The 27,089-nt window shown below is 42.2% G+C and overlaps 1 protein-coding gene across 2 annotated transcripts; it reads right to left on the bottom strand.

Annotated features, from left to right (window-relative positions):
* Positions 1 to 329: 329 nt before the first annotated feature.
* On the bottom strand, positions 330 to 27,089 carry LEO1 (LEO1 homolog, Paf1/RNA polymerase II complex component). Of its 2 annotated transcripts, none has more exons than XM_037143042.2 (12): positions 26,907 to 27,089; positions 21,968 to 22,726; positions 19,901 to 20,005; positions 17,029 to 17,123; positions 15,803 to 15,948; positions 14,990 to 15,074; positions 11,111 to 11,205; positions 10,478 to 10,612; positions 8,975 to 9,110; positions 6,866 to 7,052; positions 5,348 to 5,445; positions 330 to 576 (listed from the first exon to the last, which is right to left on the bottom strand). In XM_037143042.2, the coding sequence occupies exons 1-12, from the start codon at positions 26,962 to 26,964 to the stop codon at positions 472 to 474; spliced, it is 2,004 nt and encodes a 667-aa protein (XP_036998937.2). In that variant the 5' UTR covers positions 26,965 to 27,089; the 3' UTR covers positions 330 to 471. The 2 variants fall into 2 exon arrangements, with proteins under 2 accessions (XP_036998937.2, XP_036998938.2); XM_037143043.2 differs by having other exon boundaries at positions 504 to 572; positions 26,907 to 27,035.

Here is a 27,089-nt window from a genome sequence, read left to right as displayed (position 1 = left end):
CAGAGAAAGCATGGCCCCACCAACAACTTGATTTGGAACTTCTAGGCTCCAGAACTGAGAGAATATGCATTTCAGTGGGCTTAAACCGCCCACTTTGTGGTACTTTGTTATGGCAGCCCTAGCAAACTCATCCAGTTATGGACTTTTGGGTGCCCCTTCAAACTCTGTACCCCAGAAGACTACCTCACTAGCCTCATCTGGTCCTGCCCCTGAGGCTCCTTTGTGGGAGGGACCGGGTACAGCAGAGCAGCAGCAATTCACTAAAACCTAGGACTCACCATTAACAAAACCAACTCATCTTGGGGAAAGTCGATTTCTTGAACAAAGACTTGTTTTTTTAAAAAAATTTTATTACATTAAAATTACAGGGAAGCAAATCAATTCATTTCAATCAAAATAACTCATGTTTACATCATATTTATAAAACAAACTGTACAATAAAATATATAAAATGTTTTCACATTTTGTACTTCAATCATCATCTTCTTCCTCTTCATCACTGATCACATACTTCTTATGCTTTTTATTTGCTTTATCATCATCTTCTGCTTTTCTCTTTCCAGAAGGTTCACCTTCCTAAACAGATAAAAAAAATGTTCAATCTAAATATCAGAATATTTCTAGAAGTGTTTATCAAAAGTAGCTCTGGGATGAATGACTCCATATAACTCAAAATAACTGTTTTTAAAAAGAACATTCACCAGATGAATAAAAACAGTGGTCAAGGTCATGGCCAGTTTCCAAACCAACAAGTACCAGGAGACGTTCAAAATAAGAACCACACAGAGTAACTCACGCTATAAAGACGCAAAAAGCTGAGGCCGGGCCACGATGCCTTTCCTTTCCACTGTTCTCATGTTTCCTCCTTCCCTTTCCCACAGTTTCTCCTTCTGCCCGTTTTTCTACCTTTGAAGTAATTGAGGTTTTCCAGTTTTCACCGCTTTCAAAAATAAGGGCAGATAAGAAGCTCTGTTTGTCTCCTTTTGTAACGCAGATCCTTTCGGGGAAGGGAGACTGTTCGGCTACTGCGTGTCCCTGTGCTACCCAGTTCCGCGTCTGACTGTACTGTAATACGACGACTTTACAAGGCAGCAAGCACAAATCCCGCTGCGCAGATGAGGAAACACAGAGAGGTGACCTGCTCCAGGCTGTGTGAGAGGGAAAGCGCAGCACCAAGACTCGATAATCCAGTTCAGTCTAATCTAGACCCATGACCCTTCCTTCAAATACCAAGAAATGCTGTGACAGGCGATTAACAGTGGTTCCCAGGGAAACTGGGGTCTGAAAAGTTCCCTGTGTGTCTGAGGCACGCCCAGGCTCGTGGCATTTAGGTAGGGCTTTCATGAGCGCATACTGGAGAGGGACCTGGAGCAGGCATGGCCCTTTCCTACTCTCCCCCTGTAACCCACAGCCAGGACCCGACCCGGGGTAATGTGCAGAGGTAGTGGCGGGAGATGGGAGGTCCGGGCAGAAGTAAAACCTTTGGTGTCACAAAAAAGGAAGGGAGGGTTTTGGAAGACCTAACAGTATTTGGGTGAGGAAGACGGAGGATGGTTGCTAAAACAGACAGCTGGGAGGCGTTCACAGAGACCTTTGTACATTGGGCAGTTACACGTTGATAACTGCTCAACTTCAAAGAAGGCTATTTAATGGGTCACATTTTAAAATCTCCTTTCTGAGAATACAAGGAATAAAGAGAAATCCCATGGCACTTCTCAATTTTCATTCAGTCTTTGCTTGCCAAGAAATAAAACAGCATCTGTTCAGACGAAGATTCCCACTTGCCAACAGTTCAACACACTGTAAATGCATCACTAAGATGTTTCCTACATAATTTACAACAAATATGCTGCAGAATAATTTAACAATTTCTATCTGGTTATCTTCCATAGCATGCTACTTCCAAGAATGACTGAGAAATATTCCATGTTGTGATTAACAAACAATAACGCAAGAAAGGAATTCTGCTTCACATGAGAAAAGAGCTTCCAGGAGCTTGGGTCACAGAGGGCCAAACTGACCGAAATACACCGAAACCATGGATACCAAGAACATACATCTATTTCCTGGATGACGGAATAATCTTTCAACAACACTGCCACTGAAAACAACTAACAATGATGGGAAAACATAAACAAATCAATGTAATGGCAAGAAAACAAAGTATGATCAGAGGCCAAAAAATGAAGTGAAGCCAGAAACCCAGAGATGAGCAGACACTAAAGCAGGCTTTCTCCCTGCACACAGTTACCCTACTCTGTGAACCTGAGCTTGGGCTTTTATGTCTTAGGGCGACTGAGGACAGGAGACAAAGGCCAAGCGCAGCGGTTAACAGAAAACCCCAAGTACTTCCTCTTTAATGTACCGGTGACCCAGAAACACGCCCAGGCCCATTTCTCTGAGGCGAAGGTCAGCAAACTGGTTTGGTAGGGGCCAAATAATAAATGCCTCAGCCTCTGCAACTACTCAACGCTGCCACCGCGGCAGGAAAGCACTGACAGACGACACGCAAATAAGCACACATGGGCTCCAGTCCAACAAGCCAGGTGAGTAAGTGCCGTGTAATCTGCCAGCCCCCGTTCTAAGTGACTAAAAAGAGTAATTTCTAATCTGAAACATCAGAACTAATTAGCAGGGGATTTAACAAAATTCTAGGAAAATTCATAACCGTAAGTCAGAAATCCTACTTCCAGGTAATCTAAAAAGACCTTACTCCCAGAATACAGTTTAGAGAGGGCCCAGGGAGGGGCTATCCAATGCAACTGGCAGAGGGAAATATAAACCAATTTGGGAGAAAACCAATCAATCCGGGCCTCAAAAACTTCCACTCAGCTGAACTAAGTAAATGATTTAATTACAGATCACACAGACATAAGTCATCATGAAATCGAGCCAGCAGAAGTACAGTAAGTCCCCACTGTCAGTAGGTCCTGCAACGTGAGGAGAAGGGACGCTGAGGCCGACTGAACGCACAGACTCGAGTTCCCGCGGCAGCACGTCAGTGTGTAACGTAACGACGCTCAACGAGACATTATCTGAGGGCCTGTGCAACAGGCAGTAAAATCACACATGTACAGATTCCAGTCACTGGAAACAGCAGACATGAAAGATCATATATATAAATAAAGTTTAAAGACAAAAAGGAGAAACTGTAAATATGAGTTAGGAGCCAGAGTTTTAAAAATGACAATTTGGCCCTGGCTGGTGTGGCTCAGTGGACTGGGTGCCAGCCTGCACACTGAAAGGTCGCCAGTTTGATTCCCAGTCAGGGCACATGCCTCAGTTTCGTGCCAAGTCCTCAGTTGGGAACCTGTAAGGGGCGACAGTTCGATGTATCTCTCACACATCAACGCTTCTCTCCCTCTTTCTCCCACCCTCCCCATCTCTCCAAAAAATAAATAAAAATGTAAAAGATTTTTAAAGAAAAAGACAAAAAAAAGAAAACCTAAACCTCTAGTAATGAAAATGAAAACACAGTAAAAACTCAATGACAGATACTAACACGTAAGACAGCTGAAGAAAGAAGTGAATTAGAAGCAGGATTTGAAGAACTATTCCAGAATGCAGAGGCAAAGACATGAAAAATATGAAAGACAGTTTGAGAGTTACGGAGAGTAGAGAAGAATAACATGCTCTAATCAGAGTTTCACAAATGAAAGAAAAAATGGTACAGAACTAATATCTGAAGGGTTAATATCTAAAAGGTATTCAGAACTGATAAAAAGATAACAATCTGCAGATTAAGAAGTCTAACAAATTCCAATCACAAAATAGGTATCACAGTATAATTCCAGAACACCAGATTTTTTTAAAAATCCAAAGACTTTAAAAAATGTAAATAAGTCCTAGAAATATAACGTACAGCATGGAGGGTAGAGTTAATACTATACTGTATATTTGAAAGCTGCACAGAGAGATCTTTAAAGCTCTCATTGCAAGAAAATTTAAAACTATGAGGTGATGAAAGTTAACTAGACTGACTGCAGTAATCATTTCACAAAATATATGAGGTCTGTCCAGAAAAGTCGAGCCATTGTTAATATAATTAGAATGCCTTGTGCGGCATCAATGTAACCTGGCAGCCAAGGAGAGTGGACTAGAATGTGCATGTGTGAACAATGACAATTTCACTGTGCTAGTCAGTGAGGGCCGTGGATGCCAATGAGTAAGCATGTGTACTGTGTGGCCGTCACAATCAAAATGAGTGAGTAAGTAGAGTAACGAACCTGCATCAATTTTTGCGTTAAGCTTGAACATTCCCCTGCAGGAACTATTTGGGTGATTCAGAAGGCCACGGTGACAGGCAACTGGTGATTGGCAGCTTCCTCATGACAACCTGCCCTCTCGTGCATCACATCTTGTGCAGTTTTTTTTGTGAAACATCAAATCACCCAGGTGACTAAGTCCCCCTACAGCACAGATTTGGTGCCCTATGACTTCTGGCTTTTCCCAAAACTAAAGTCACCTTTGAAAGGGAAGACATTTCAGACCATTGATGAGATTCAGGAAAATGAAACAGAGAAGCTGATGGTGACTGGGAGAATTATGTGAGGTCCCAAGACCCTACTTTGAAGTAGGACTTAGGTGTCGTTGTCCTATGTATACAGTTTCTTGTAGCTTCTTCAATGAATGTCCCTATTTTTCACAGTCCATGGCTGGATACTTTCTGGACAGACCTCATACATATATCGATCAACCATTATGTTGTACATCTGAAACTGATGCTATATACATAAATTTATATCTCAAAAAAATTTAAATTTACTGCCTGTTCTCTTCTAATTGGAAAGGAATACTATTAAGAATATAAATAAAAAGTTACTTTGAAGTAATGTTTCAATAACAAATTGTAAATTTATGTTAATTTCTTGAGTTAATATTATTTCAAATATTATTTCACCTGAATAAAAAGAAATCAGTTTTTTCTACCATCAGAATTATTCCCATTACTTCAAAAAATATATTGAAAATAAAAATTAAAACGAAAAAGATACACCCCTGATCCACCACACTGAATGATTTCTAGTTCTCTAGTCCAGCCCTGGCACCTCAGGATTACATGCTTTTCCTCACTAGCCTTCCCGTCCACCTGGCACGCCCATCCTGACCAGTACGCCCTACACGCTAACACTCCTTCCTCCACAGCCGGGGGAGGTCCCCTTCTCTGAGCCTTCCAACACCCACCCGAACAGGCAGCAGGCCCTGGTCCAGGCCACTACAATCATCTGAGGTTTAGTGACGGCGCAGGCGGCTGCTGTGCCCCCGGGTTGTCTGGGGGCACCTCTTCATCCCAGGAGCCGCCCTGTGGGCATGGAGGAAAGCGGGGACTGAATAAATTTGGTTTTACCTCATCACTGGTAAGTTTCTTTGCTTTGAGCAATCGTTGAGCCTTATCTTCTTCCGATCCTTCATCGCTGTCTGATGAGTAGATTCTGGCTCGTTCCTCTGAAAGCAAAGGAATGAGTTCAGTGAGCGACTTTCAAAGATGGCTAGCTATTCATTTCTGGATTTTTCTTCTGATGAATGTCATTAGTTCCTTCATTTTTCCCAGAGAAAGCAAATAATTTAAAGTGTTTTGACTCAAAGATAAATGTAAATTTAGAAATGTTGCAATAAAGCACTTACCCTCTCAAAATACAAGAATGATTCACGACCACTTGACACATGAAAAAGGCTGTGTGCAAGGTGACTGAGAGCAGACACCACTGCTCTCAGTTCCAAAATAATTCCAAAATAAGCTTAAGATACAAGCAAGAGGTGGTTTCCTGGTCCTCTGAGGACCTTTTGTTACCAGGCAGACATTTCAAAAGGAGATGTGGATGAGCAGCAATCTCCTGCGATGCCCCAGCCCAGGTGAGCCTCAGGGAGCAGCAGCCTGTTCCAGACGCACCTCTAGCCTCGGAACCAAAGCCTTCCCGGTGTCCCCGTCCCTGCCTATCTGACTCCTGGGCACTACGTGTTGATGAGTTTGGCTGTTAGGCTTTACTTCTCTGGTAAGTTGAATATTACAGAACTCTCTCCTTAAAAGCATCCTCAATTTTTTGTTTTTATTTTGGTTTGCATGTGTGTGTGGTTATTTCCACAATGAATGCTTTCTGTGGGAAATTAGCACTAACATAAATAAACAAACAAACAAATAAATAAATAAATAAAAGGTCTCTGTATATAGCTCAGAACTAAAGAACTGGCAGGAAGGAAGCACACCAGAACAGAGGCAATCACTGAAAGAAAAGGAGAAAAGAGTTTTACAATAGTCACAGAAGGGAAAATTGAAGTGTACTTGAAATTTATCCCTTAATACGGACACAACTGGAGTGCATGGTTATACACGGTAATATCTTACAGGGAACAGTACTCCCAGAGCTCTCACCAAGCTGATTTGGAGAGAGGACCAAAGCCTCGATGTACAGACACAGGATGCAATACTCAGAGATGTGAAGTCACCCGCCCAAAGCGGAGGAGTGGTAAGAACAATGACAACACTTTTCGGTAACATCTATTTAGCACCTGTGATGCGGCAGGGACTAGGCGAAGTGCTTTATATGTACTATTATCCTTAAATGTCAAAACAACCTCATGGTGTTTTGTACCAATTAGTAATTTTTAAAAGGTTGAGGAAAATTACAAGTATAATTGGGAAACTTTCAAACCAGAAAAGCAGAAGCTTAGCAACAGTCTGAAAGTGGGAGTGACAGCAGTTTTCTCTCTTTTGGGCTCACCTGAAAGAGTTCTGCACCGATTAGTCATTAGACCTTGAAGTGTACCACCCCTTAAAAGTAAAATGTCCAGTAAGTGAGCATTCAGAGCAAGTCCAATGCAAAGATGAAGTCCTGAACCCTGAAATAAAGTTTCTGCACAGACTCACCTCGAATGCCCCCTTTGTATCGGTTCTTAATGGCGGCCAGGCTGATGGACTCCTCGCCTTCCTCCTCCTCATCGTAGCGGTCGGGTTCGAGGTAACTAGCACTCAGCCCCCGCTGGTGCTGTTTCTCTCTCATCCGGCGCTGCTGAGATTCCCTACGAATAGAAGCCCGCAAACGTTCTTCTTCTTTCTGTAAAGAAGCAAAGAAATCACTGAACCTAACAAAGGAACCGCTTCTGTGCCCACTGGAACCTACTTCCACTCTATGTCCTCTGTCAGGACCACTCTCTCCATGCCGCACCTGTCACCACGCAGTGACCGCCGCGTTGCTTTCTGGGGCGTGAAGGCCGCACACGGGTGAAGAGGCAGAATGCCCCCACACTCACCGTCTCAGCAGAACTGGCTCGGGCACAGCCTTGGGGGCCACAGCGTCCCCTGTGCGGCCAGGCAGGGCCCGGAGAGCAGCGACCAGCCCGGCAACGCTACCTGTGCCCAGCAGACGCCCGAGGGAGGCTCTTTCTGTCACCCCGACACACACACCTGACTTGCCCAGGCCCCACCACACCACCGCTGAGCCCGGACACTCCTGTGCGGGGCCCTCCACCCGGACAGCTAGCTCCCCACAGCACCTGCTGACGAGAGGTGCGGGTGGGGGAGGGTCCCTGAGCCCCAAAGTAGAGGCTTCCTCCCCGTCCATCTGCCTGGCATTCCACATGCTGGGGTGCACAAGGCAAAGGCAGGATATGAGAGGTCAGGGATACCCTGGCATTTGCTCTGTATTACTACATACAACTCTGATTCTGTTGCTAGACATTCTATGCAGCAAATTGTTTCATTGAGTAGAATGTGGCTGTACTGAATGAATATACAGGGTCTGGCAGCAGTAATGCCTGCCTGAGTGTGCTTGGTAGGGTAATAATATAGGTGTAATAATTTAGTTTTAATTTGAACATTTCACCTAAAATGTCATATGGTGTGTTTGAGTGTCATGATATTATGTTACAGAATCACATGCTTATGATTTTGTAATAAAAGATTTTGTAATGAAGAGGGGCATTATTTGTGCCGGACCCTGTAGAGTAAAAACCACTGTCAGCACGACAGGGCGCAAGAACAAGCCAGCTGACCCCTTGTGAATTCCCGGGGAGGGCGGGGGAAGTGGAGGAGAGCTTGGGGGATTTTTCAGGGTGATCCAGAAGGGTCTTCCAATAACACTGAGACTGGAGTCTGCAGTTCCTTCTGGCTCCCATGAAGAAAAGAAGGTGGGGAAATGGAGCAAGAAAACACCAACACGTCAGACTTCAAAGCCAATGTCCCCTAACACCGAGTTAGGCATTGCTACTGAATCTGGTTCCACTCACCTGCCCCCCAGAAGCAAACACAAAGAGTGAAAAGGGCCAAACCTTCCACAGAACCTGATGACGAGATTGCTCAGACAGACCCTGAGGCAACCAGAGCACCCCCGCCTCAGCGTGCCCTGCTGCGTGCGCTAAGGAATGAAACCTCCCGAAGCAGCAGGGCTGCGGCGAGACCTGGCTCAGATCGGAGAAGGCGGAGGAGAGCGAGGGAGCCTGCGCCCCCGCTTCAGCTTCCCCAAGCAAGTGCGGCAGGAAGGCCAACGGTGTCAATGCTCACACACACTCCAGCTCCTAGCGGCCATGCCCCACGGCTGCACTTGTGCCTCACTGACAGTTGTGTCAGGGTGGACGGCCTACCATGCAGAATGTTATAAACTGCCCCGAAAAAACCACACCTACTCTTTGCCCAATTCTCTGTTAGGCACTTTCCCGTCAATCCTCTGTCCTATTTTTATTCTATTTTAGACTAAATCTCTAGCATTTCCACTGGCTTTTGACATGGATTCTAAAGCAGACATATGATTTAGTCATATTTGAAAGTATCTGCTGAAATTTATATTCTTTCAGTCACCAGCCGCTTTACGGCCACCACAAGGCACCCGCTGTGCAGCCCATGCTCAGGACACGAACCCGGCTCACTGTTCATGCCAGCTGCAAGGAATGAAGGTGGGTCAGTCAGAGGTGATTAACAAACGTTTTGGGAAATGCTGTTGTTAATATACCAAAAGTCCCAGAATGAGCTTAGCAAACGTACCTTAATCATCTCTGTGCGCTGGCATTCAGGATCACGACCAGCCATTGGTAAGATTCTAATCTTCTGTGTCTTTGAACATCTGTCTGCAAGTGACAAGGTCATCTTTCTGTGCGTGGCACTGTCTGTAGAGTGAGGTCTGCAGGAAGTGAACAAAACGTGTTACTACTTCCCATATATATTTGTGAGCTAGTCACATCAAACATCACAAAACCAAAGGGCCAGTGACCATTACTTAAGTCTCTAGAAATAGGCAGGGCCGCTAACGTGAATATAGCAAGTGGGACATTTTGAACCTTCTTAATTCTATGGCTCACCAAAACGGTATCTCACGAGTAAAGTGAAGAATGGAAAGCTGGACTCAAAAAGGCTTTACAAAGAACAATCACCCTCTAAAAACAGCCCATGGATAGGCTCAAGCAGCATTTGCTGAACACTAAGTGCCAGGCCCTGTGCTTTGTGTTTGAGATGTTATATTAATTCATGTCGCAGCTACTCTAAGAGATAATGATTACATTTTATACATTACAAACCCAAGGCATAGAGGGGTTGAGAGAGTTGCACAAGGTCATACAAGTAGAAATAGGACTCAAATACAGGTTTATCTGATTTTCTTTTTTTTTTTTTTAAAGATTTTATTTATTTATCTTTAGAGGGGAAGGAGAGAGAGGGAGAGAAACATCAATGTATGGTTGCCTTTTGTGCATCCCCTGCTGGGAATTGGCCTGCAGGGAACTGGCTTGCAACCCAGGTATGTGCCCTGACTGGGAATCGAACCGTGATTGTCTGGTTCGCAGGCTCGCGCTCAATCCACTGAGCTACAACAGCCAGGGCAGGTTTATCTGATTTTCAAGCCTATACTTTTGACCATTACAATTCTCAAAAAGCTAAGCCCTGACCAAGATTATCATGCCCTTTCAAACATGAGCATTATCGAAGAAGGATAATCTGCTCAGTGCGAAGGAAAGAAAAACACGAACACTTCAGTGTGGTATCCACCGTCTGGAGCAGATGATTGCTCTCACCAGCTGACCTGTGTGTCCGGGACTGCAAGGGGGGTGCACCCTGGAGCGGTCCTGGATGCAGCAGCCTCAGGGACAGGAAGCCCCCAGCCTCACACCCCAACGCCCTTCCTCTGACTGCAGGCACGCTAACACCCTCTAGTCATCAGTCTCCCAGATCCACTGCACCATGAAGACAGGACACACTGCCTAGCAAGTATTCGAGGCCTCTTGGCAGGTACAGTAGCCACTTGAAATTAATAAGTTGACAATCTGGTTTACATAACAGTCTTTTGTAAGTCTGGTTAGCATGACCTGGTTTCCTGTGGAACAGCAACTTTCACTGCATGAGACAGAATAGCCTTTGAACCGAGACAGCTAAGGGCCAGATCTTGACCTTTGGCAAACTATACTGTGAGATTACATCAGTCAGGAGTCAGGCATTTTGGACACCTGTATTTTGCTGCTTTACTGTAAGGAACAGTACATTGGTAAGAATAGTTACCTGAACGTGAGTTTGGTTTTAAAGACAGCTTGTCCCTGTAGACCGGTACCTTGTCTTATAAAAAGGTGGTTGTGGTCGCCTTGCAGTGGAGCTTTGTAAACATCAAACACTTCATTGCCCAGATGCAGAGACATGCTGAGAAGAAGGAACACTTCGCGTATTAAAAGTTACAAAGCTTTCCTCCTACCATTTCACTTCACTGAAAATGTGATTCGACTGCTGCTTTCTCTCCTCACACAGAACGCAGAAGAGTAAAGAAGGCACAATGTGGAAAACAACCTGCTTAGAAGTACAACGTGCTGTGACACTGACTCAGCCTCCCTCCCTTCCCAGCGAAAGGCAGTTTTTCTAAAATGTCCACTCACAGTGGGCAGCGCACAGGAGGAGGGGAGCGGTGTACCTTTTCCAAACCACTACGCTGTGGCCGAAGGGGATGATCACATGTTCGGCCCACCCTAACGTCTTCACCAGCCTGAAAGACCCTCAACCACCTACTTATTTCTTTCAGGTTTTCTATTCAATGCCAGGGACTGGGCACTGGAAATTCTTTAATAAGAGGTGACTCATCAATAAGATCTTATTTTAAAACTTGATTCTGGGTATCCCAATACTCCGCAGGCAGCTGGTGCTCACCTTCCATCTGACCACTTCACGATCCGAGCGTTGCTTTCTTTAATTTCATTTCCTTCTTCATCCCGGCGTGTCCTCCATCGGATAGTGTTTTCTACCTGTTTTAAAGCATAGGTGCCTTAGAACACTATAGTTTGTGCTTCCTTTTTTCTCTAGAAACACATAATCATAAAATAAGCCTGCACAGGTAGTGACAGAAAAACATAAAACATTGAAACCCTCTAATTTTAATTACCTAAGAGATGCTGAATAATTCAACTACAAGAACAAAAATATGCTGGAGTGAATTTCTGAGCTCCCAGGGCTGGAACCACAGAAGGAACTGAGGGCCAGAGCATCTGAGCAGACACTAAACCTGCAGTAGCCCTGGGATGTTTTAAGTCACAGGAAGAGCTACCAGGACAGAAGGTGAGGCTTGAAGCCATGTGAGGGAACAATTCAGAACTGCAACTCCTTATATAAAGCAGGTTGTCTCACAAGGCTACACACCCTGTAAACGTGGGACTACACACTGTGCCTACCAGCCTAGGGAGCTAGGGAGGCCCCCACACGTGTGCAGGCAAAAAGAAACCCCAGGTTTGAGCAGATGTAGAGTCTCACTTGATCTTAACTCCACAGAGGGGAAATACCAGACAGACGTAAAAAAACATTCAAGAGCTTCTGACAATGAAAGCCACTGTTACTGCAACCAAAAACTCAGTGGGGCCCTGACTGGTGTAGCTCAGTGGATTGAGCACAGGCCTGCGAACCAGAGGATTGCGGTTCAATTCCCAGTCAGGGCATATTCCTGGGTTGCAGGCCAGTTCCCAGCAGGGGATGCACGAAAGGCAACCATACATTAATGTTTCTCTCCCTTTCTCCTTCCCCTCTAAAGATAAATAAATAAATAAAATCTTTTAAAAAAAAAAAACCAACTCAGTGGGATGTCCAGAAAAATGTAGTACACTAAATGCATGTAGTTTATCTCTGCTGCATCCTTGAAACCCACTAATGTGACAGTGAAGAATTTTAAAAGGATACACTCACAAGGATAAAGAGACTGTGAATGAAGATGGCAGTAATGAGTAGCCAACATTGTGAAAACTGACGGCTAAGGCCATGCTTCCCTAGGTCTAGTCCCCCACCATCAACCTTAAAAGCAGATGCTCCCACTTCCACTAGAATTTCTGGATTTCCGTTCTGTTAGATGCGACTGTCTTTGCAACTGGCTTCTAATGGTTCCCTTCCAGTTTTTCCCCTTTCTTTCTATATTCCTTGTTAAATACACAAACTGTCAGGCAAGCTGATGAAAAACTCAATTATATGCATTAATTAAATATGATGTCATTCTTAAATTCATTTCAAAATAATGAGGGTACAGTGGCATGGGGACTATAGATTGTCAACTTGACAAACATTTAAGTCAGTGATTGGTACATGGAGTTTCTTATACAGGTCTCACTAGATTTGTGTATATTTAAATTTTTCTTAATAGCCCTGGCTGGTGTGGCTCAGTGGATTGAGTGCTGGTCTGTGAACCAAAGGGTTGCCGGTTTGACTCCCAGTCAGCGCACATGCCTGGGTTGTGGGCCAGGTCCCCAGTGGGGGGTATACTAGAGGCAACCACACACTGATGTTTCTCTCCCTCTCTTCCCCTCTCTCTAAAAATAAATAAATAAATATTTTTTAAAAAAATAAATTTTTCTAAATTAAGTACACAAAACAAAATAACCTGTCATGCCCTGACTGGTGTGGCTCAGTGGTTTGGGCACCCCAGTTCAATTCCCAGTCAGGGCACATGCCTGGTTGCAGGCCAGGTCCTCAGTTCTGGGTGTGCAAGAGGCAATGGATTAATGTTTTTCTCCTTCAGTTTTGCCCTCCCTTCCCCTGTCTAAACATTAATAAAAAAATAAAATCTTAAAAAAAAAATACCTGTCACTAATTTCTTTCTTCCCTCTCATACAAAATATTTAGCCACATGTAAATATGGAAACACATATGGACCATTATTAATTGAGAAGCCACTTTTAAAAAAATGCTTTCTATTATATAAGGTGATACTAATAATAATAGTAATAGAAATAGTAATAATAATGCTAGGTCTTTCCCTGTTGGAGTGAAAGACACATGAAGGTATTTCTAAAGACAAAGGACCTCTCAGAGGTACGTACATAAACTGTGCCCAGTCCCTGCACATTAAAGAATTAATTACCCCACCAACTCACTCTGAGAGTGGTCCGCCTAAGCCTCAAGAACATCACTCAATAAACAAAGGGTCTGGTGTTATTTTCCATCGTGCACCAAGGTTTTAAGACAGTAGTCTGTTAAACGCCAACATTTTGAACTCTAGGCTCCAAAGTTTTAGAGAAAACGTTTATTTCTAAACTTCGGTGCTTCTACTAGAGTCTGGTGTTACATAATCTGAAAATACAATAGATATACTGATGTACTCACTGATGTGTCATGATAGAGAATAAGGGAAAATGCAAAAACCAGTAAAAAGTGAACAAATAAGGAACTACCACATTAACTTATATAAATGATGAGAAATAATGAAAAGCAGCAGAATAATGCCAGAGGCAGGAAAACAGGCGTGGAAAATAGATACACATGTTGCACGGAAAAATACTAACAGATGGGCTAACGGAAGCTGGGGAGAAGCAAGGCAAGGGACACAGAGAACAACAACAAAAAACCACTGAGCCCCAAACCTATTAATTCTGTGACCTAGAGCAAGTTATTCACCCCTTTATATCTCCATTTTCTCATTTGATTTGCATTTGCATTAAGAGGGAGGAGTGGTGAAATTTTGCTGAAAAGCTTTGGACACCCACTCACTTTGGATAGAAACTATCTTACACCAAGCGTTTCAGGCACTTGTGGATCTATCGCACTTGAAGGGATGAAACTGTTCTAAAAATTTAGCTCCTGAATTCTAAGAATGCCAGGCTGCCACTTCTTAACAGTCTAACACCATGTGCAACATTCACAGAAAAGTGTTTACAGGAAGTCCTTCAGATTTAAGAATTTAAAATGCAGGGCTGGGATGGGAGTAAAAGACAGAAAACTGTATTTGAACAATAATTAAAGAAAAATAAACAAATAAAAAAGAATTTAAAATGCACAGCTCGTTTTAGTGCAATGAGAGAAACTGCTTCTTGTTCTTTTTAGTGTGATGACAGAAACTGCTAAAGCATCTGCTTAATCTACACCCACCTGCATTAAAGGAGGATTAGAGACAGTCCTTGGACAGACGTAACAAGACTATACAAGGCATCAAAGAGAAGTGTCAATAGGAACTCAGTACAATAAAGAGTCAGTAGAGCAATCAGAAGAATACAAAGAGAGCCTCAGGGGACGTGTTAGGTATGAGTAACAAATTCTCCCGTTGTACATGATTTATTTATTCATAGATCAAAGAGCCTGGACAATTTACTCTTGCAGGAAGTTGCTACAACTTAACCCACAGTACACATGGAGAGAGTGGTTCAAAACATCAAACCATAGTACCATTTATTCTAAAGGAATAATAATTTTTAATCTAATAACTTTTTAAAGAACCAAAGAAGTATAATAGCAAGAAAAGTGCCAAGAAGTAACATATTTACAGAGCAAAAGCTATATATTTTCTTCCTAAAAATAATTTGAAAAGGAAGAAAATCCATCTGTTAATAAAACAAAAGTTCCTTTTTCTTTTTTTTACTCAATTTACTGGAGTGACATTGGTTAATCAAATTGTATAGGTTTGGGGTATACACTTCTACAACACATCATCTGTATATTGTACTGTGTGATTACTGACCCTAAACAATCATTTTCAAAGGCCCAAGTCTCAAGTCAGGGTCTCTGTGTTTTACTTTGTTATTAAAGAGAAACAGAAAGGAGTGACACATGAAATGGTACCTTTAGTTTTAACCTGGTTCGACCTTCTTCATCCAGCATTTCTTCATCTTCAAATTCATCTTCATAATACTGAGGGTCAAAAGGTCTGAAAATTTTTAAAAACAAACTAGTAATCATATTTTGTAAAGAATATTATCACTGCTATATAATAACATACATATTAATACTACTATACTAAAAAATCATAATGTAATTAAAATTCATAATGGTCAAGTATCTTCATGTTCAACTTTAAGAAAATTCAAATCACTGCACTTTCTTGAAATTTGGTGTTAATGCATGTTGTCTGAAATAGACTGCAAGCAAGGCTAACTATTCTAAATATTCTTTATTCTTATATAAGTCTTTAAGAAACAGGCCACACATTCTCTATCATTTTGCTTGGAAAAAAAGTTTAAATCACACAATAACTTGCATGTTAGCAGTGAAAAATACCCACGAACACCATTTAACTGTCCCAAACCATTAGCTTTTCTAGATCCACAATGGCTGCCCCGGTGGACATTCTAGCAAACTTCCTACTCTCAATCTCAGTATTTTCAGGGCTGTACTAGTCAAAAACACTCAAAGGCTTACAATATCTGTTAATGACTAAGTGTCAAACTGCTAAAAACAATTACAAGCATTAGAAATCTCCTTCATCGATATAATAGTCCCCACTTTTTCTATTACAGAATATCTTTCATTTATTTCTTCAGAGACACATGACCAGTCTACCACTTTGTGACTGGTCAACTCATGTAAACTAAGAAAGCTGTCACCATCCTGCATATTCCTACCCAACATTTAGAAACTTTTTGCTGATCCCCTTACCTGGGCTCTACACTGAGAAAGTTGGGCAGTTTAACAAAATACAAGTCATTTCCTAAATCAGTGTTTACTTTGGGTATTTCTACTTCTATTCTGGTCTCAGGAATTGGCTCCTCTTCCTGCTGATCCTGAGGCAATCCATTTTCATCCTAATTAAAAAAAAAAAAATCATAGAATTTCAGAGCTTCATGGGATCTTAGAAATGGTCTAGCTCAACCTCCGCACTTTAATTACTTAGGTAGGCAACAGCACATTGAGACACTGCTACAGGGCTAAAGCAGCCCTTGATCCCCATTCCTACCCACCCGGCCCCCAAAACCTCATGAGACACAAGATCAGCTTAGAAGCATCGATATAGAAAATCTCCTGTGATAAGCCTGTCTTCCACATACTCACCAAGAGAAGTGAGAAATTAATCAACACTTCAATGGGATGTTATGAAGTCACTCTACCGATTAAGATCAAAGATTATCAACACAGCACACAATACACTACTCGGCATGAACAAGAAAAACATTTAAATCAACGGTTTTCAAATCACAGGCCCTTGCAGTCTAGTCTCTTAAAACATGGCACCAACCTCATGCTAGGCAGTTTTTTCTCTTCTCTTGTCTTCTCATCTTGTCTTGTCTTCTCTTCTTTTCTCTTCTCTTCTTTTTCTTTCTTTCTTTCTCTCTCTCTTTCTTTCTTTTTTAACCCAGTTTCCCCTAATGGTAACATCTTGCAAAACTACAGTACAATATCACAACAGGAAGCTAACCCTCAGAGTCAGATACAGAACATTTCCATACATAAAGATTCATGCTGACCTTCTACAGCCACATCTACTAGGTTCTTGCCCTCACCCCCCTTAATCTCCAACAACCATTACTTTCTTCTCCATTTCTATAACTTTTGTCACTTTAAGACTGTCACATAAATGGAATCATATAGTATGTAACCTTTTGGGATTGGCTTTTTTTTTTAACTCAGCATTTTCCTTGAACTTCATGTATTAATAGTTCAATCCTTTTTATTGCCTCAGGACAGATGTGCCAGGTCAGTTATTTCTACTCCCCCTTAAAACCAAGAGTTCCCTACATAAGTAAGAAAGCCATCTGTTCATTGTATTTTCATACTGTAATTCAGTTTTCAACTTCCTCTTCTTGGTGGAAGAGAGATCCTTAGTCTGAGAAACTTTTTAATTAACCTTGAATAAGGGCCCAGTTCACACCAGTAATTTTACTTACAACTGGCTGTCCCGGAGTAGGCGGTTTATCTTCTCCATCACTACCTGAAGATATATCATCTGCACCTCCAAAGAGATCCATGGTTCCACTATTATCTTCAATTTAGGAGAAAAGTGCACAGCATTAACATCATAACAAAGGTTCTTCCAAGCTATCACTTCAACGTATTCCCAAGGTTTCTGGACCACACCAGGAAACCACCCAAACACGACTCTGAGCCTGGCTCTCGAAGACCTGACTAGATGTCTGTGGAGAGGGGATGGGGCAAATCCAGTGAAACGCAGAGCTGCAGAGGAGACACTTCTTTCTCCATTCACAGCATCCTTGTTCTTCTACTTTCCTTTAACCCCAGGAGCCCAAATGTCCTCCTACAGTCCACATACTCAAATTTGGGGCTTCAACAGTCCATACTGGCCTATTCTCTACACAGTCCTTCAAGTTTTAAAATTACAGGCCCACCCCGGCTGGTGTGAGTCAGCGGATCGAGTACCGGAAGGCCTGTGAACCAAAGGTTGCCAGTTTGATGCCCAGTCAGGGCACATGCCTGGGTTGCAGGCCAAGTCCCCAGTTCGGGGCACGTGAGAGGCAATCACACATTGCTGTTTCTCTCACTCGCTTTCTCCCTCCCTTCCCCTCTCTTGATAAATAAATAAATAAATAACATCTTCTAAAAAAACACAAAAAATTACAGGTCCATATCTACCCAGGCCCCTCTTCACAAGCAGAACTTCACCTAGGTTTGGGCAAAACAACAATAATCTGTAATAAACCAAGGTGGGTAGTATAGGGGTGAAGAGAAAGATAAGAGGGGGGTCAGAAAGTGGACAGCTTGAAATTGAGATCATAGAAGTGTGACAATTACTGATGACATAGTCTAGGATAAAACGGTGAGTTACTGAGACAAAGTGGAGGGCAGATCACTGAAAAAGGAGAGGCAACCTATTAGAATGGCCACAACCCAGCACAACGACAACAACGAATGGTGACAAAAATGTGAAGCAACAGGAACTCTCATTCTTCACCGGCCGGAATGCAGAATGGCGCAGCCACTTTGGAAGTCTAGCAGTTTCTCACAGAACTAAACATACTCTTACCAAACACTCCAGCAACTCCCCTCCTTGGTATTTTTACCCAAAGAACTGCAAACTTATCCACCCCAAAACCTGCACACACATATTTATAGCAGCTTTATTCATAACTGCCAAAAGTTGACAGCAACTAAGATGTCCTTCAGTAGGTGAGTGGATACACTGTTACTTCCAGACAATGGAATGTCATTCAGTGCTGAAAAGAAACAAGCTGTCAAGCCATAAAAAGGTATGGAAGAAACTTAAATGTCTATTACTAAGTGAAAGAAATCATCTGAAAATGCTACATTCCAATTATATATTCTGAAAAGGCAAAACTATGGAGACAGTGAAAGATCAGTGATTGCCAGGGGTCAGCAGGGAGGAGAGACAAATATGCAGAACAAAAAGAATTTGTAGAGCAATTAAATTACCCTGTATGATGCTCTAATGAAGGATACATGTCATTACACATTTGTCCAAACCCAGAGAATACAAACCACCATGAGTGAGCTTCAATGCTGACTCTGGGTGGTAACTATGTATCAGTGTAGGTTCATCAGTTGTAACAAACGCTGACAACGGGGACCGCTATGGGTATACAGACAATCACTGCACATTCTCCTTAGATTTACTATGAAACTTAAATTGGTCTAAAAATTAAGCCAATAATAGTAAAGAGGAGACAAGGATGGTCAGGTACTAAAGAATTCATCTATACAAGAAAAAAATTCACAAAAACTACAACCCACCTATCAACACTCTCATCTCTCTTCTTGATTCCTTTTCTTAGTTCTACCACCATCCAAAATACTATATGTTTAATTTACTTACTGTGTTGTTATCATCAGCCTCCCTGCCCTCCCTGGGCCCCACCTGATTGTGAGTTCTCCTAGAGAGCGGCATTTATCTGTTTGATCACTGCTGTATTCCCAGTGCCCAGAACAGTCCAATACACAGGAGATGCTCAAGAAATAACCATGAATGAAATGAAAGAATGAACATATCCAATACTCCCTATAAGATCATCTCCCTTTTACAGATAAGGAAATTGAAGTACAGTAATTAATTTGACCAAAATCATATGTTTGGAAAGTAGAGCTACAAAGATTCTAACCTGGATTATCTAATTTTGAGGTCCACACATATAACCACTAGCTATAGATTCAAAGAGCATGCTGTTCTGTGCAGCTCACCTTTTCTCTTTAGTTGCCTGTATAAGGTTTGCTTTAGTTACGTTACTTATGACAATTTACATAAGCTATTTAACGCTAATGCTTATTTACCAGTCAGCGCGATAATGGTTGTGCATAATCAAACTATCAAAATTGTTTGCTGTAACTTTTATAAAGATGTTTGCTGTAACATCTTTATGCACAGTAATTTGCCATTTGAAACAGTCATCCATAGAGATGAAGAGGTAGATCTTTTATCCTTACAACAAACCTACCTTATCTAACACTGGTTTCTATGAACGCTTCATCTAACCCAGAGCTCAAAGAACCAGGTTCTTCATCTGATATTAACCTGTTAAGAACTTAAGAACAAGCTGTTCTGGAACTGTCATTCAAACTGAAGCACGAACCCTGCCGCCTCCGCCTGAACCACAGCCTCGGCCCCTACCGACAGAGTCATTCTAACTGCAAATGAAGAAACAGGTCCGTCAAGTGAAACAGCATAAGCAGTTTCTCTTATCTGTACAACTTCCCCATGTACACTCAGTGTACCCACACTAAGCATGTACTATCGTTAAATGCAGAAAGAGGAACAGAAATAAACACATAACAAAGAAGTAACCCAAGTACCTTTTGGAACCTCAGTGTCGCTATCTGCTTCTGAATCAGATGCAATTGCATTCTTGCGTTTCATTCGCAAAACTTCATCTTCACTATCGCTGCCTCGTGCAGACTCTGTAAGAGTAAAATGAGAGGTTCTGCATAATCGCAGTCACATCATAACTTTGAATTTTGGGTTTAAAAGCAACCGTGGGGATAAACAAACTGGTGCACCCACGCAATGAACTACTCAGCAATGACTTCGAAGGGACTACTGATACATCTCAAATGCATTGTGCTAACGGAAAGAAGCCTCAGTGAAAGAAAAAAGGCTACATACCATATGATCGCATTTGTATGACATTCTCAAAAATACCCAAAGTAGTGACAGAACAGACCAGTACCTGCCAGGGGTCAGAGGTGGGCGAAGGATGTGACTGAAAAGGGGGTGCTATGAGGGAGTTTTTTAAGGTGACAAAACTGCTCTGTATCCTGACTGGTAGTGGTGGTTGTTGCACAAAACTGTATGTGTATTAACACTAAAATAACTGTACCCACATAAATAAAAATCAACTTACTGTAGTTAATTTAGAAATAAAATTAATAAAAAGAACATTGGTTTCTGTAAGCAGAAAAACCTGGTAGAATGAGAAAAGCTGCACTGAAACTTGTGATTAAATTCATCTATAACTCATCACATAAAAAAAGAGGTAAAAATACTGCAATGGAAAAGAAAAACACATCATGTTCTGGATGGTTCGACTGTTTACCTAATTGTAAATTTTAAGAAAATCAACTGAACCACTAAGAACTAATTTGCCAGAACTAATTTAAGAATTAAGCAGAATAACCAGCTAGCTACAAGACTATGACCCTAGTCTTAGGTCAGTCTGCTGGTATTTGAGAAGCAGTACATGAGCCTTAACAATTCTGACAACAGTGTAACTCCACCCAGAACTAGTCACTGAACACTTACTGCAGTCCTATAGTCCACATAGACCTACATATGTTTCTGGAAATTTTCTAGCCTTCTCTCTCAAATTATGACAAAATGTGATCTTTAATACGACCCCATGACATACGTATTGCAGGAGAAAAAACCCTTCCCCTGATATTTAAGTTAAGAAAATAGAATTACTATATAATGAATCACCTACAGAAATGAAGCAATCCAGATACTCCTTCTGAAAGACTTCCAACCCAATCTAGGTGAATTTTATATAATAAAAAAATCTCTACATATTAAAAAAAATATCCTACATCAAGAATGTGTTAACTCGAGCAGAACAGTGTAGACGACTGTTATAGAAAGGGGTCCAGAGCCCAAGGCCCTGTGTACATTCCCAGTATGCTTCAGCGGATGCATTTCTGACCCAAACACATCTCCGTAGGGTAGGAACATAGACTGCAAGTGTCATAGCTCCTTGAGATCATCCAGCTCTTCTTCATTTTCCGGATGTTATGTTCCCCAGGCAACTTTCTGATTATTATAAATTGGCACCCAATGTGGATTTTCCCCCCAAAAAGAATACTATCAGAAGAGAAATAACTGATTCTCTTGAGACAATTCTGCAATTCAACTTTTATAAATTAGTTTCTGTGAATTCAATTATTTTGAGTTGACTTGGAGCCTAATTATCTCTGAATAATCAGGTTTTGTACCTCAGAAACCTGAGATGAAACATGTTGTTCACATCTCAGTACAGCTTCCCTATGGGAACGTTTCAATGGTATTAGTTTTTTCCCACTAAGCAAACCTATTCTCACCGGAGGCTTGCTCCTCAGTTACCCACAGAAATGGAACCACCTCTAACTACTCTTGCACCATATGTCCTTCTCTAAGACTGTCATCTTTAAATTATTAAATTATCAGTCTTCCTGATCTATCATCAATTAACAAATGGAAGGGGAATCGAAATAATACACAGATTAAGAAACTTTTCCAAAAGCAAAATGTATATACTTAGAAAAGGCTGAAATGAAAGGACAGGAGAGAAAAAACAGGGCACTGAAGATGAGGCTGCGAAAAGAATAAATGGGGTATATCTGTACCTAGATGCTTCTACTAATCCATTTTGACCCTCAGAAACGAATTACCTGATTTGTGGTCCTGTTCTTCTTCATCATCTGAGTGCCTGCGTTCTTCATCTGAGGCCTGTGGCCGTTCCTCATCAGAGTTTTGCATTTTCTCCTCGTCAGACATCTGCGGCCGCTCATCATCATCGGAATTCTGTTTCTCGTCATCGTTATCAGAAGCTGCAGGCCGTTCATCGTCAGAATTCACCTTCTCCTCCTCAGACAGCTGTTGCCTCTCATCGTCCGAAAGCTGAGGCCTGTCCTCATCATCTGTGTTCTGCATTTTCTCCTCATCATCGGAATTCTGCAACTTCTCTTCCTCATCAGATCCTTGTGCCCTCTCCTCATCATCAGAATTTTGTATCTTTTCATCATCTGACTGGTCGCTTTTATCTTCTCGGCCCCATTTTTCATCATCTGAAGGTGCTTTCTCAGAACCTTCTGCCTCTGAGTGATGGCTCCCTCCATCTGATCCATGACCTTCATCTTCATCATCATTATGGCCTTCTGATCCACTGTGCTGATCTATATCCGAAGGGTCATTGTCTTCATGGTCAGAATGCTCGGAGGGTTCTGATCTATTGTCTGATCTCTCGGAGCGATTATCACTCCCACTCTGATGAGAAGCTCCCTCATCCTCACTGTCATCTCCAAACAGTTCCTTATTACTTGGTTTTCCTGAATCACCTCTTTCATCTTGATCGCTTTCACTTCCAGAGGCATTACTGCCAGAAGCCGCATTCTCTTGATCAGAATCCGAGTCTGATCCAGAATCAGAATCTATGGAATCACATAAACACTGGGTGATGTCAGCAAAAAAGACAGCGTAAGGAACACTAAAAGCCCATCCCAACATAAAAGCAATGAAAACAATTCTCAAAAACTGTTAGTATGAGTCTTCTTGGTACTCTGGAGACTAGTCACAAGTTGCAGCAACCAAGAGAATGCTTAACAGAAAAAACCAGCTAAATTTTCAGAAAGAAAACAGAACTTTGTGGTATTTTACAGTACCCCAGACACACCTGTCACCCACCACACCCTGCCACCGACTCCCCAGCTCAGTGGTGCCTTGAAGATAAGAGCCTGAATTTCTGATACATGCACCACTACTGAGGGAGCAGAAAGGACCTCATTCAAAAAGAATCACAGGCCCTGACTGGGCAGCCCATTGTCCAGATTCACCAAGGTTGCTGGGGTTTTTTTTTAATGTTTACTTTTTTAATTGTATTTTTTCCCATTACTATTCATCTCCCTTATACCTTCTTACACCCCCACCCACCCCCACCCACTCCCCTCCCCTCCCCTCCCCTCCCCTGGGTTGAAGGTTTGATCCCTGGTCAGGGCACATACAAGAAACAATCAATGAATGCATCGGTAAGTAGGAAAACAAATCAATGGTTCTCTCTCTCTCTCTAAAATCAATCAATTAATAGTATCCACCAGTAAATGAGTAGATAAAAAAGCTGTGGTATAGGCCTAGCTGGTGTGGCTCAGTATATTGAATGCTGGCCTGCAAACCAAAAGGTTGCCTGTTCGATTCCCAGTCAGGGCATGTGCTTGGGCTGCAGGCCAGGTCCCCAGTTGGAGAGAAGAACCAATTGATGTATTTCCTGTATATTCATGTTTCTTTCCCTCTCCTTCTCCCTCCCTTCCCTTCTTGGCTGTAAAAAAAAAAAAAAAGGAAATCTTACCCTTTGTGACAGCATGGATGGACCTGGAGAGTATTGTGCTAAGTGAAATAAGCCAGGCAGATAAACACAAGTACCGTATGATTTTACTTATATGTGGAATCAAATGAACAAAATTAACAAACAAAATAGAAACAGACTCATAGAGATGGAGAACAGACTGACAATTGTTGGTGGGTTGGGTGAAAAAGTTAAAGGGAATAAGAAAACAACCAAAAACCTCACAGACACAACAGCATGGTGATTACCAAGAGGTGGCGGAGGGAAAGTAGAAGAGGGTAAAGGGGGGTAAATGGTGATGGAAAGAGACTTGACTTGGGGTGGCAAACACACAATACAACATACAGATAATGCATTATAGACTTGTGCACCTGAGACCTATATAATTTTATGAACCAATGTCACCCCAAGAAATCTGTTAAAAATAAAAGAAAACAAGCAGCGAAATGGCAGAAGTCCTCTCTTATCAGTAATTACTTGAAATAGAATATGGATTAACCTCTCCAATTAACCTCTGGGAAAAGGCAGAAATTCACAGAATGGATTTTTAAAAATGATCCATTTATAGGCTGTCTAAAAAGATTCACTTTACGCCCTGGCTGATGTGGCTCAGTGGATTCAGTGCCAGCCAGTGAACCAAAAAGTTGCCAGTTCAATTCCTAGTCAGAGCAAACTCCTGCACTGCAGGCTAGGTCCCTGGTTGGGAGCATGCAAGAAGCAAATGATCAATGTACTCACAATGATGTTTCTTTTCCTCTCTTTCTCCCTCCCTTCCCCTCTTTCTAAAAGTAAATAAAATCTAAAAAAAAAAAAAAGATTTACTTAACAACCAACATGGTTCTGTGTAAACGACTCAACAAACTAGGAACAGAAGGGAACTTCTTCAACTGATAAAAAGCATCTGTGTAATAACCACAGCTAATACTGTATGAAGGCATAACGCTGTCTCCTTAAGGTCAGGAACAAGGCAAGGATGTTCACTCACTACTTCTCATCAACACTGCACAGAAGGTTCTAGCCAAGGCAATTAAGCAAGAAAAAGAGACATCCAAATTGAAAGGGAAGAGTAAAACTATCTCTATTCATAGATGACATGATCATATATGTTGAAAATCCAAAAGAATTCTCTCTCTCTCACACACACACTATTAGAGCTAACACATTCAGCAAGTTTACAAGATACAAGGTTAACGTATGAAAATCAGTTGTCTACACAGTAGCCATGAACAATCCAAAAATGAAATTAAGAAAACAATTCTATTTCCAATAGTATCCAAAAGAATAAAATACTTAGGAATAAATTTAACCTAGTAGGTGCAGGATTTATGCAGCACGTTTGTGCATGAAACAAACACTCGGGACCTTGGTACAGATTCTACCCATTGTTATGCCAACACATTTGTCAGGCACAGTTATCTTCCACAACTCCTTTAGCCCTACAGGGGGATAATAAAATATGCTAGGCACAACAGGAATTACACTGTCACATCCACACTACCTTAAAGAGCTACAGAAACCTTCACGGGCAGATTTGGAACTAAGTCCTACGGAGGCCTATTATCTAATGGTAAGATAAAAGAAAGACTTAAAACACAGGTGGCAAAAACAAGGCCCATGGGCCAAATCCGGCCCTCCACCTGTTTTATCTGGCCCGGCACCTGGTTTCTACCCAGCTGCAGCGCAGAGCCCCTTGTCCCTAGTTAAGGAGTAGTTACATTTATACAGTCCTAAAGTTACATTCGGCCCTTTGAAGGCAACAATGAAGCTGACGTGGCCCCGGGTGAAAATGAGTTTGACACCCCTAACTTAAAAGAAGGTAAAACATGGAGCCCAGAGAAGCAGCTACCTCCATACGTCACTTCCCCATACACTGAGTGGGAAGGCACTGCAAGATACATGTTACTAAACTATTGTTTTTACCCATCTAATTATTTATCGAATATGCATTAAGCATCAATGTAAGCTAGTGGAGAAGGGGGGAATACAGAGACAATCTTTTCATCATTATATCTTCGACACCTAGCAAAGTAGCCGGAACAAGATAGGCGATCAATAAAAACTTAACTGAATTGAATTAACTTCATGGAAGCGAGTCATGGGAGGGTTCACACAGAAGTGTGACTTGAAGAGCAAATGGGATACCGACAAGCGAAAATGAGGGGGAATGAAAACATTAGCAAGGGAAGTGGAACAAGAGGTAGTATACAGGACTCTGTATTTCCAGACTCATCCTGACTAGAATCCTGGATAGAGCCCTCAGATTAGATTTCCACCTGGTGCTCCCCTTTCTACACTCTTAAAAAATATGTGTGTATGTATGTGTGTGTGTGTGTGTGTATATATGTATATGTATATATATATGTGTGTGTGTGTATATATATTTAAATATATATAAAAATTGGAGTTAGAGCAACCACAAACTTCTTGTTCCAATATATTGGAACAAGAGCAACCACAATAATGCACTTTGCTTAGGGAAAATGTAGATAAAATTACTTTGAGCCTGGAGGGTTGCAAGAATTCTGAACTTGGGCCCCTTTTTACTTCAAATTAACTCCTATTCATATTTCAAGCTAAAATGTCCAGTCCTTGTGCCAGAAATACTTCCATGCTCCATAAACATTCATTCATTCCATCTGCAAATACCTCATCTCTCCTCTCCAAACACAGACCCCATACCCACCTGGACCTAATACGACTGACTCAAGAAATTCTCGAGTTTCTGCACAGGCTATCAGAAAACACATTCTCTCGGGTGTGCAACGCCCATGCACACCCAACCCCGGTATCCCTCCCAATTCCTCTACCCAGACATCTGGAACTGCCCATCACACCATGGTCTATCTGGTTTCATTCAAGAGGACATTCCCAGGTCCTCTGTAAACTTGTCCCCCCATTCCTCATATTCCTGAACACCTAATTCCCATTTACTTACAAAAAACACTCTGCCCTAGGTTATGCAAGACAAGTCAAAGCGGGACCCCAAGATTCTGCACCCCAAGATTCTGCGCCTGCACCCCTGCACCGTGTGCCCCCTTCTCTCCAAACACTGCCAAGGTACCGAATGCTCCACGAACACTAAGAATGCTCTATGAACACCTAGGGAAGCTGGCACCGCCTGGATTGCAGGGGGCGCTGAGGCAGGAGAGGAAGAAGAGCGACCACTCGCACGTAGCGTCGTAGGGTCCGCAGACCCGGAACAGGATCGGGGTTGGGCTCTGGCCGCAGAAGTCCCGCCACGCGCCCCTCCCGCGAAGCCCAGCCGACCCCACCTTTACGCTCAGCATCGCTGTCGGCGTCGCTCCCGAAGAGGTCCTCCATATCCGCCATTGCCGCGCACTTCCACCGTTGCCTGGCTGGAGTCTGCTCCGCGACTGTCTTTACGGCACAGAACCAACGACACGCGACAGTGTCGCAAAGATCCGCTAAAAAGCTTCTTTCTTTCTGTGACCTAG

The sequence above is a fragment of the Artibeus jamaicensis genome, unplaced genomic scaffold (genome assembly GCF_021234435.1).
Source record: "Artibeus jamaicensis isolate MK-2021 breed Jamaican fruit bat unplaced genomic scaffold, CSHL_Jam_final contig_548, whole genome shotgun sequence".
NCBI classification, from domain to species: Eukaryota; Metazoa; Chordata; class Mammalia; order Chiroptera; family Phyllostomidae; genus Artibeus; species Artibeus jamaicensis.
Note: the sequence above shows the minus strand (reverse complement) of the source record. Positions and strands in the feature narration are given on the sequence as shown.

What these genes read in the sequence shown, in the direction of transcription:
- LEO1 (XM_037143042.2), bottom strand. Translation starts at nt 26,964, where the DNA reads ATGGCGGATATGGAGGACCTCTTCGGGAGCGACGCCGACAGCGATGCT. An exon ending in AGAACAGGACCACAAATCAG is followed by an intron (nt 20,006 to 21,967) that starts GTAATTCGTTTC and finishes TTACTCTTACAG; the next exon opens with AGTCTGCACGAGGCAGCGAT. An exon ending in AAAACCAAACTCACGTTCAG is followed by an intron (nt 9,111 to 10,477) that starts GTAACTATTCTT and finishes CACTTCCTGCAG; the next exon opens with ACCTCACTCTACAGACAGTG.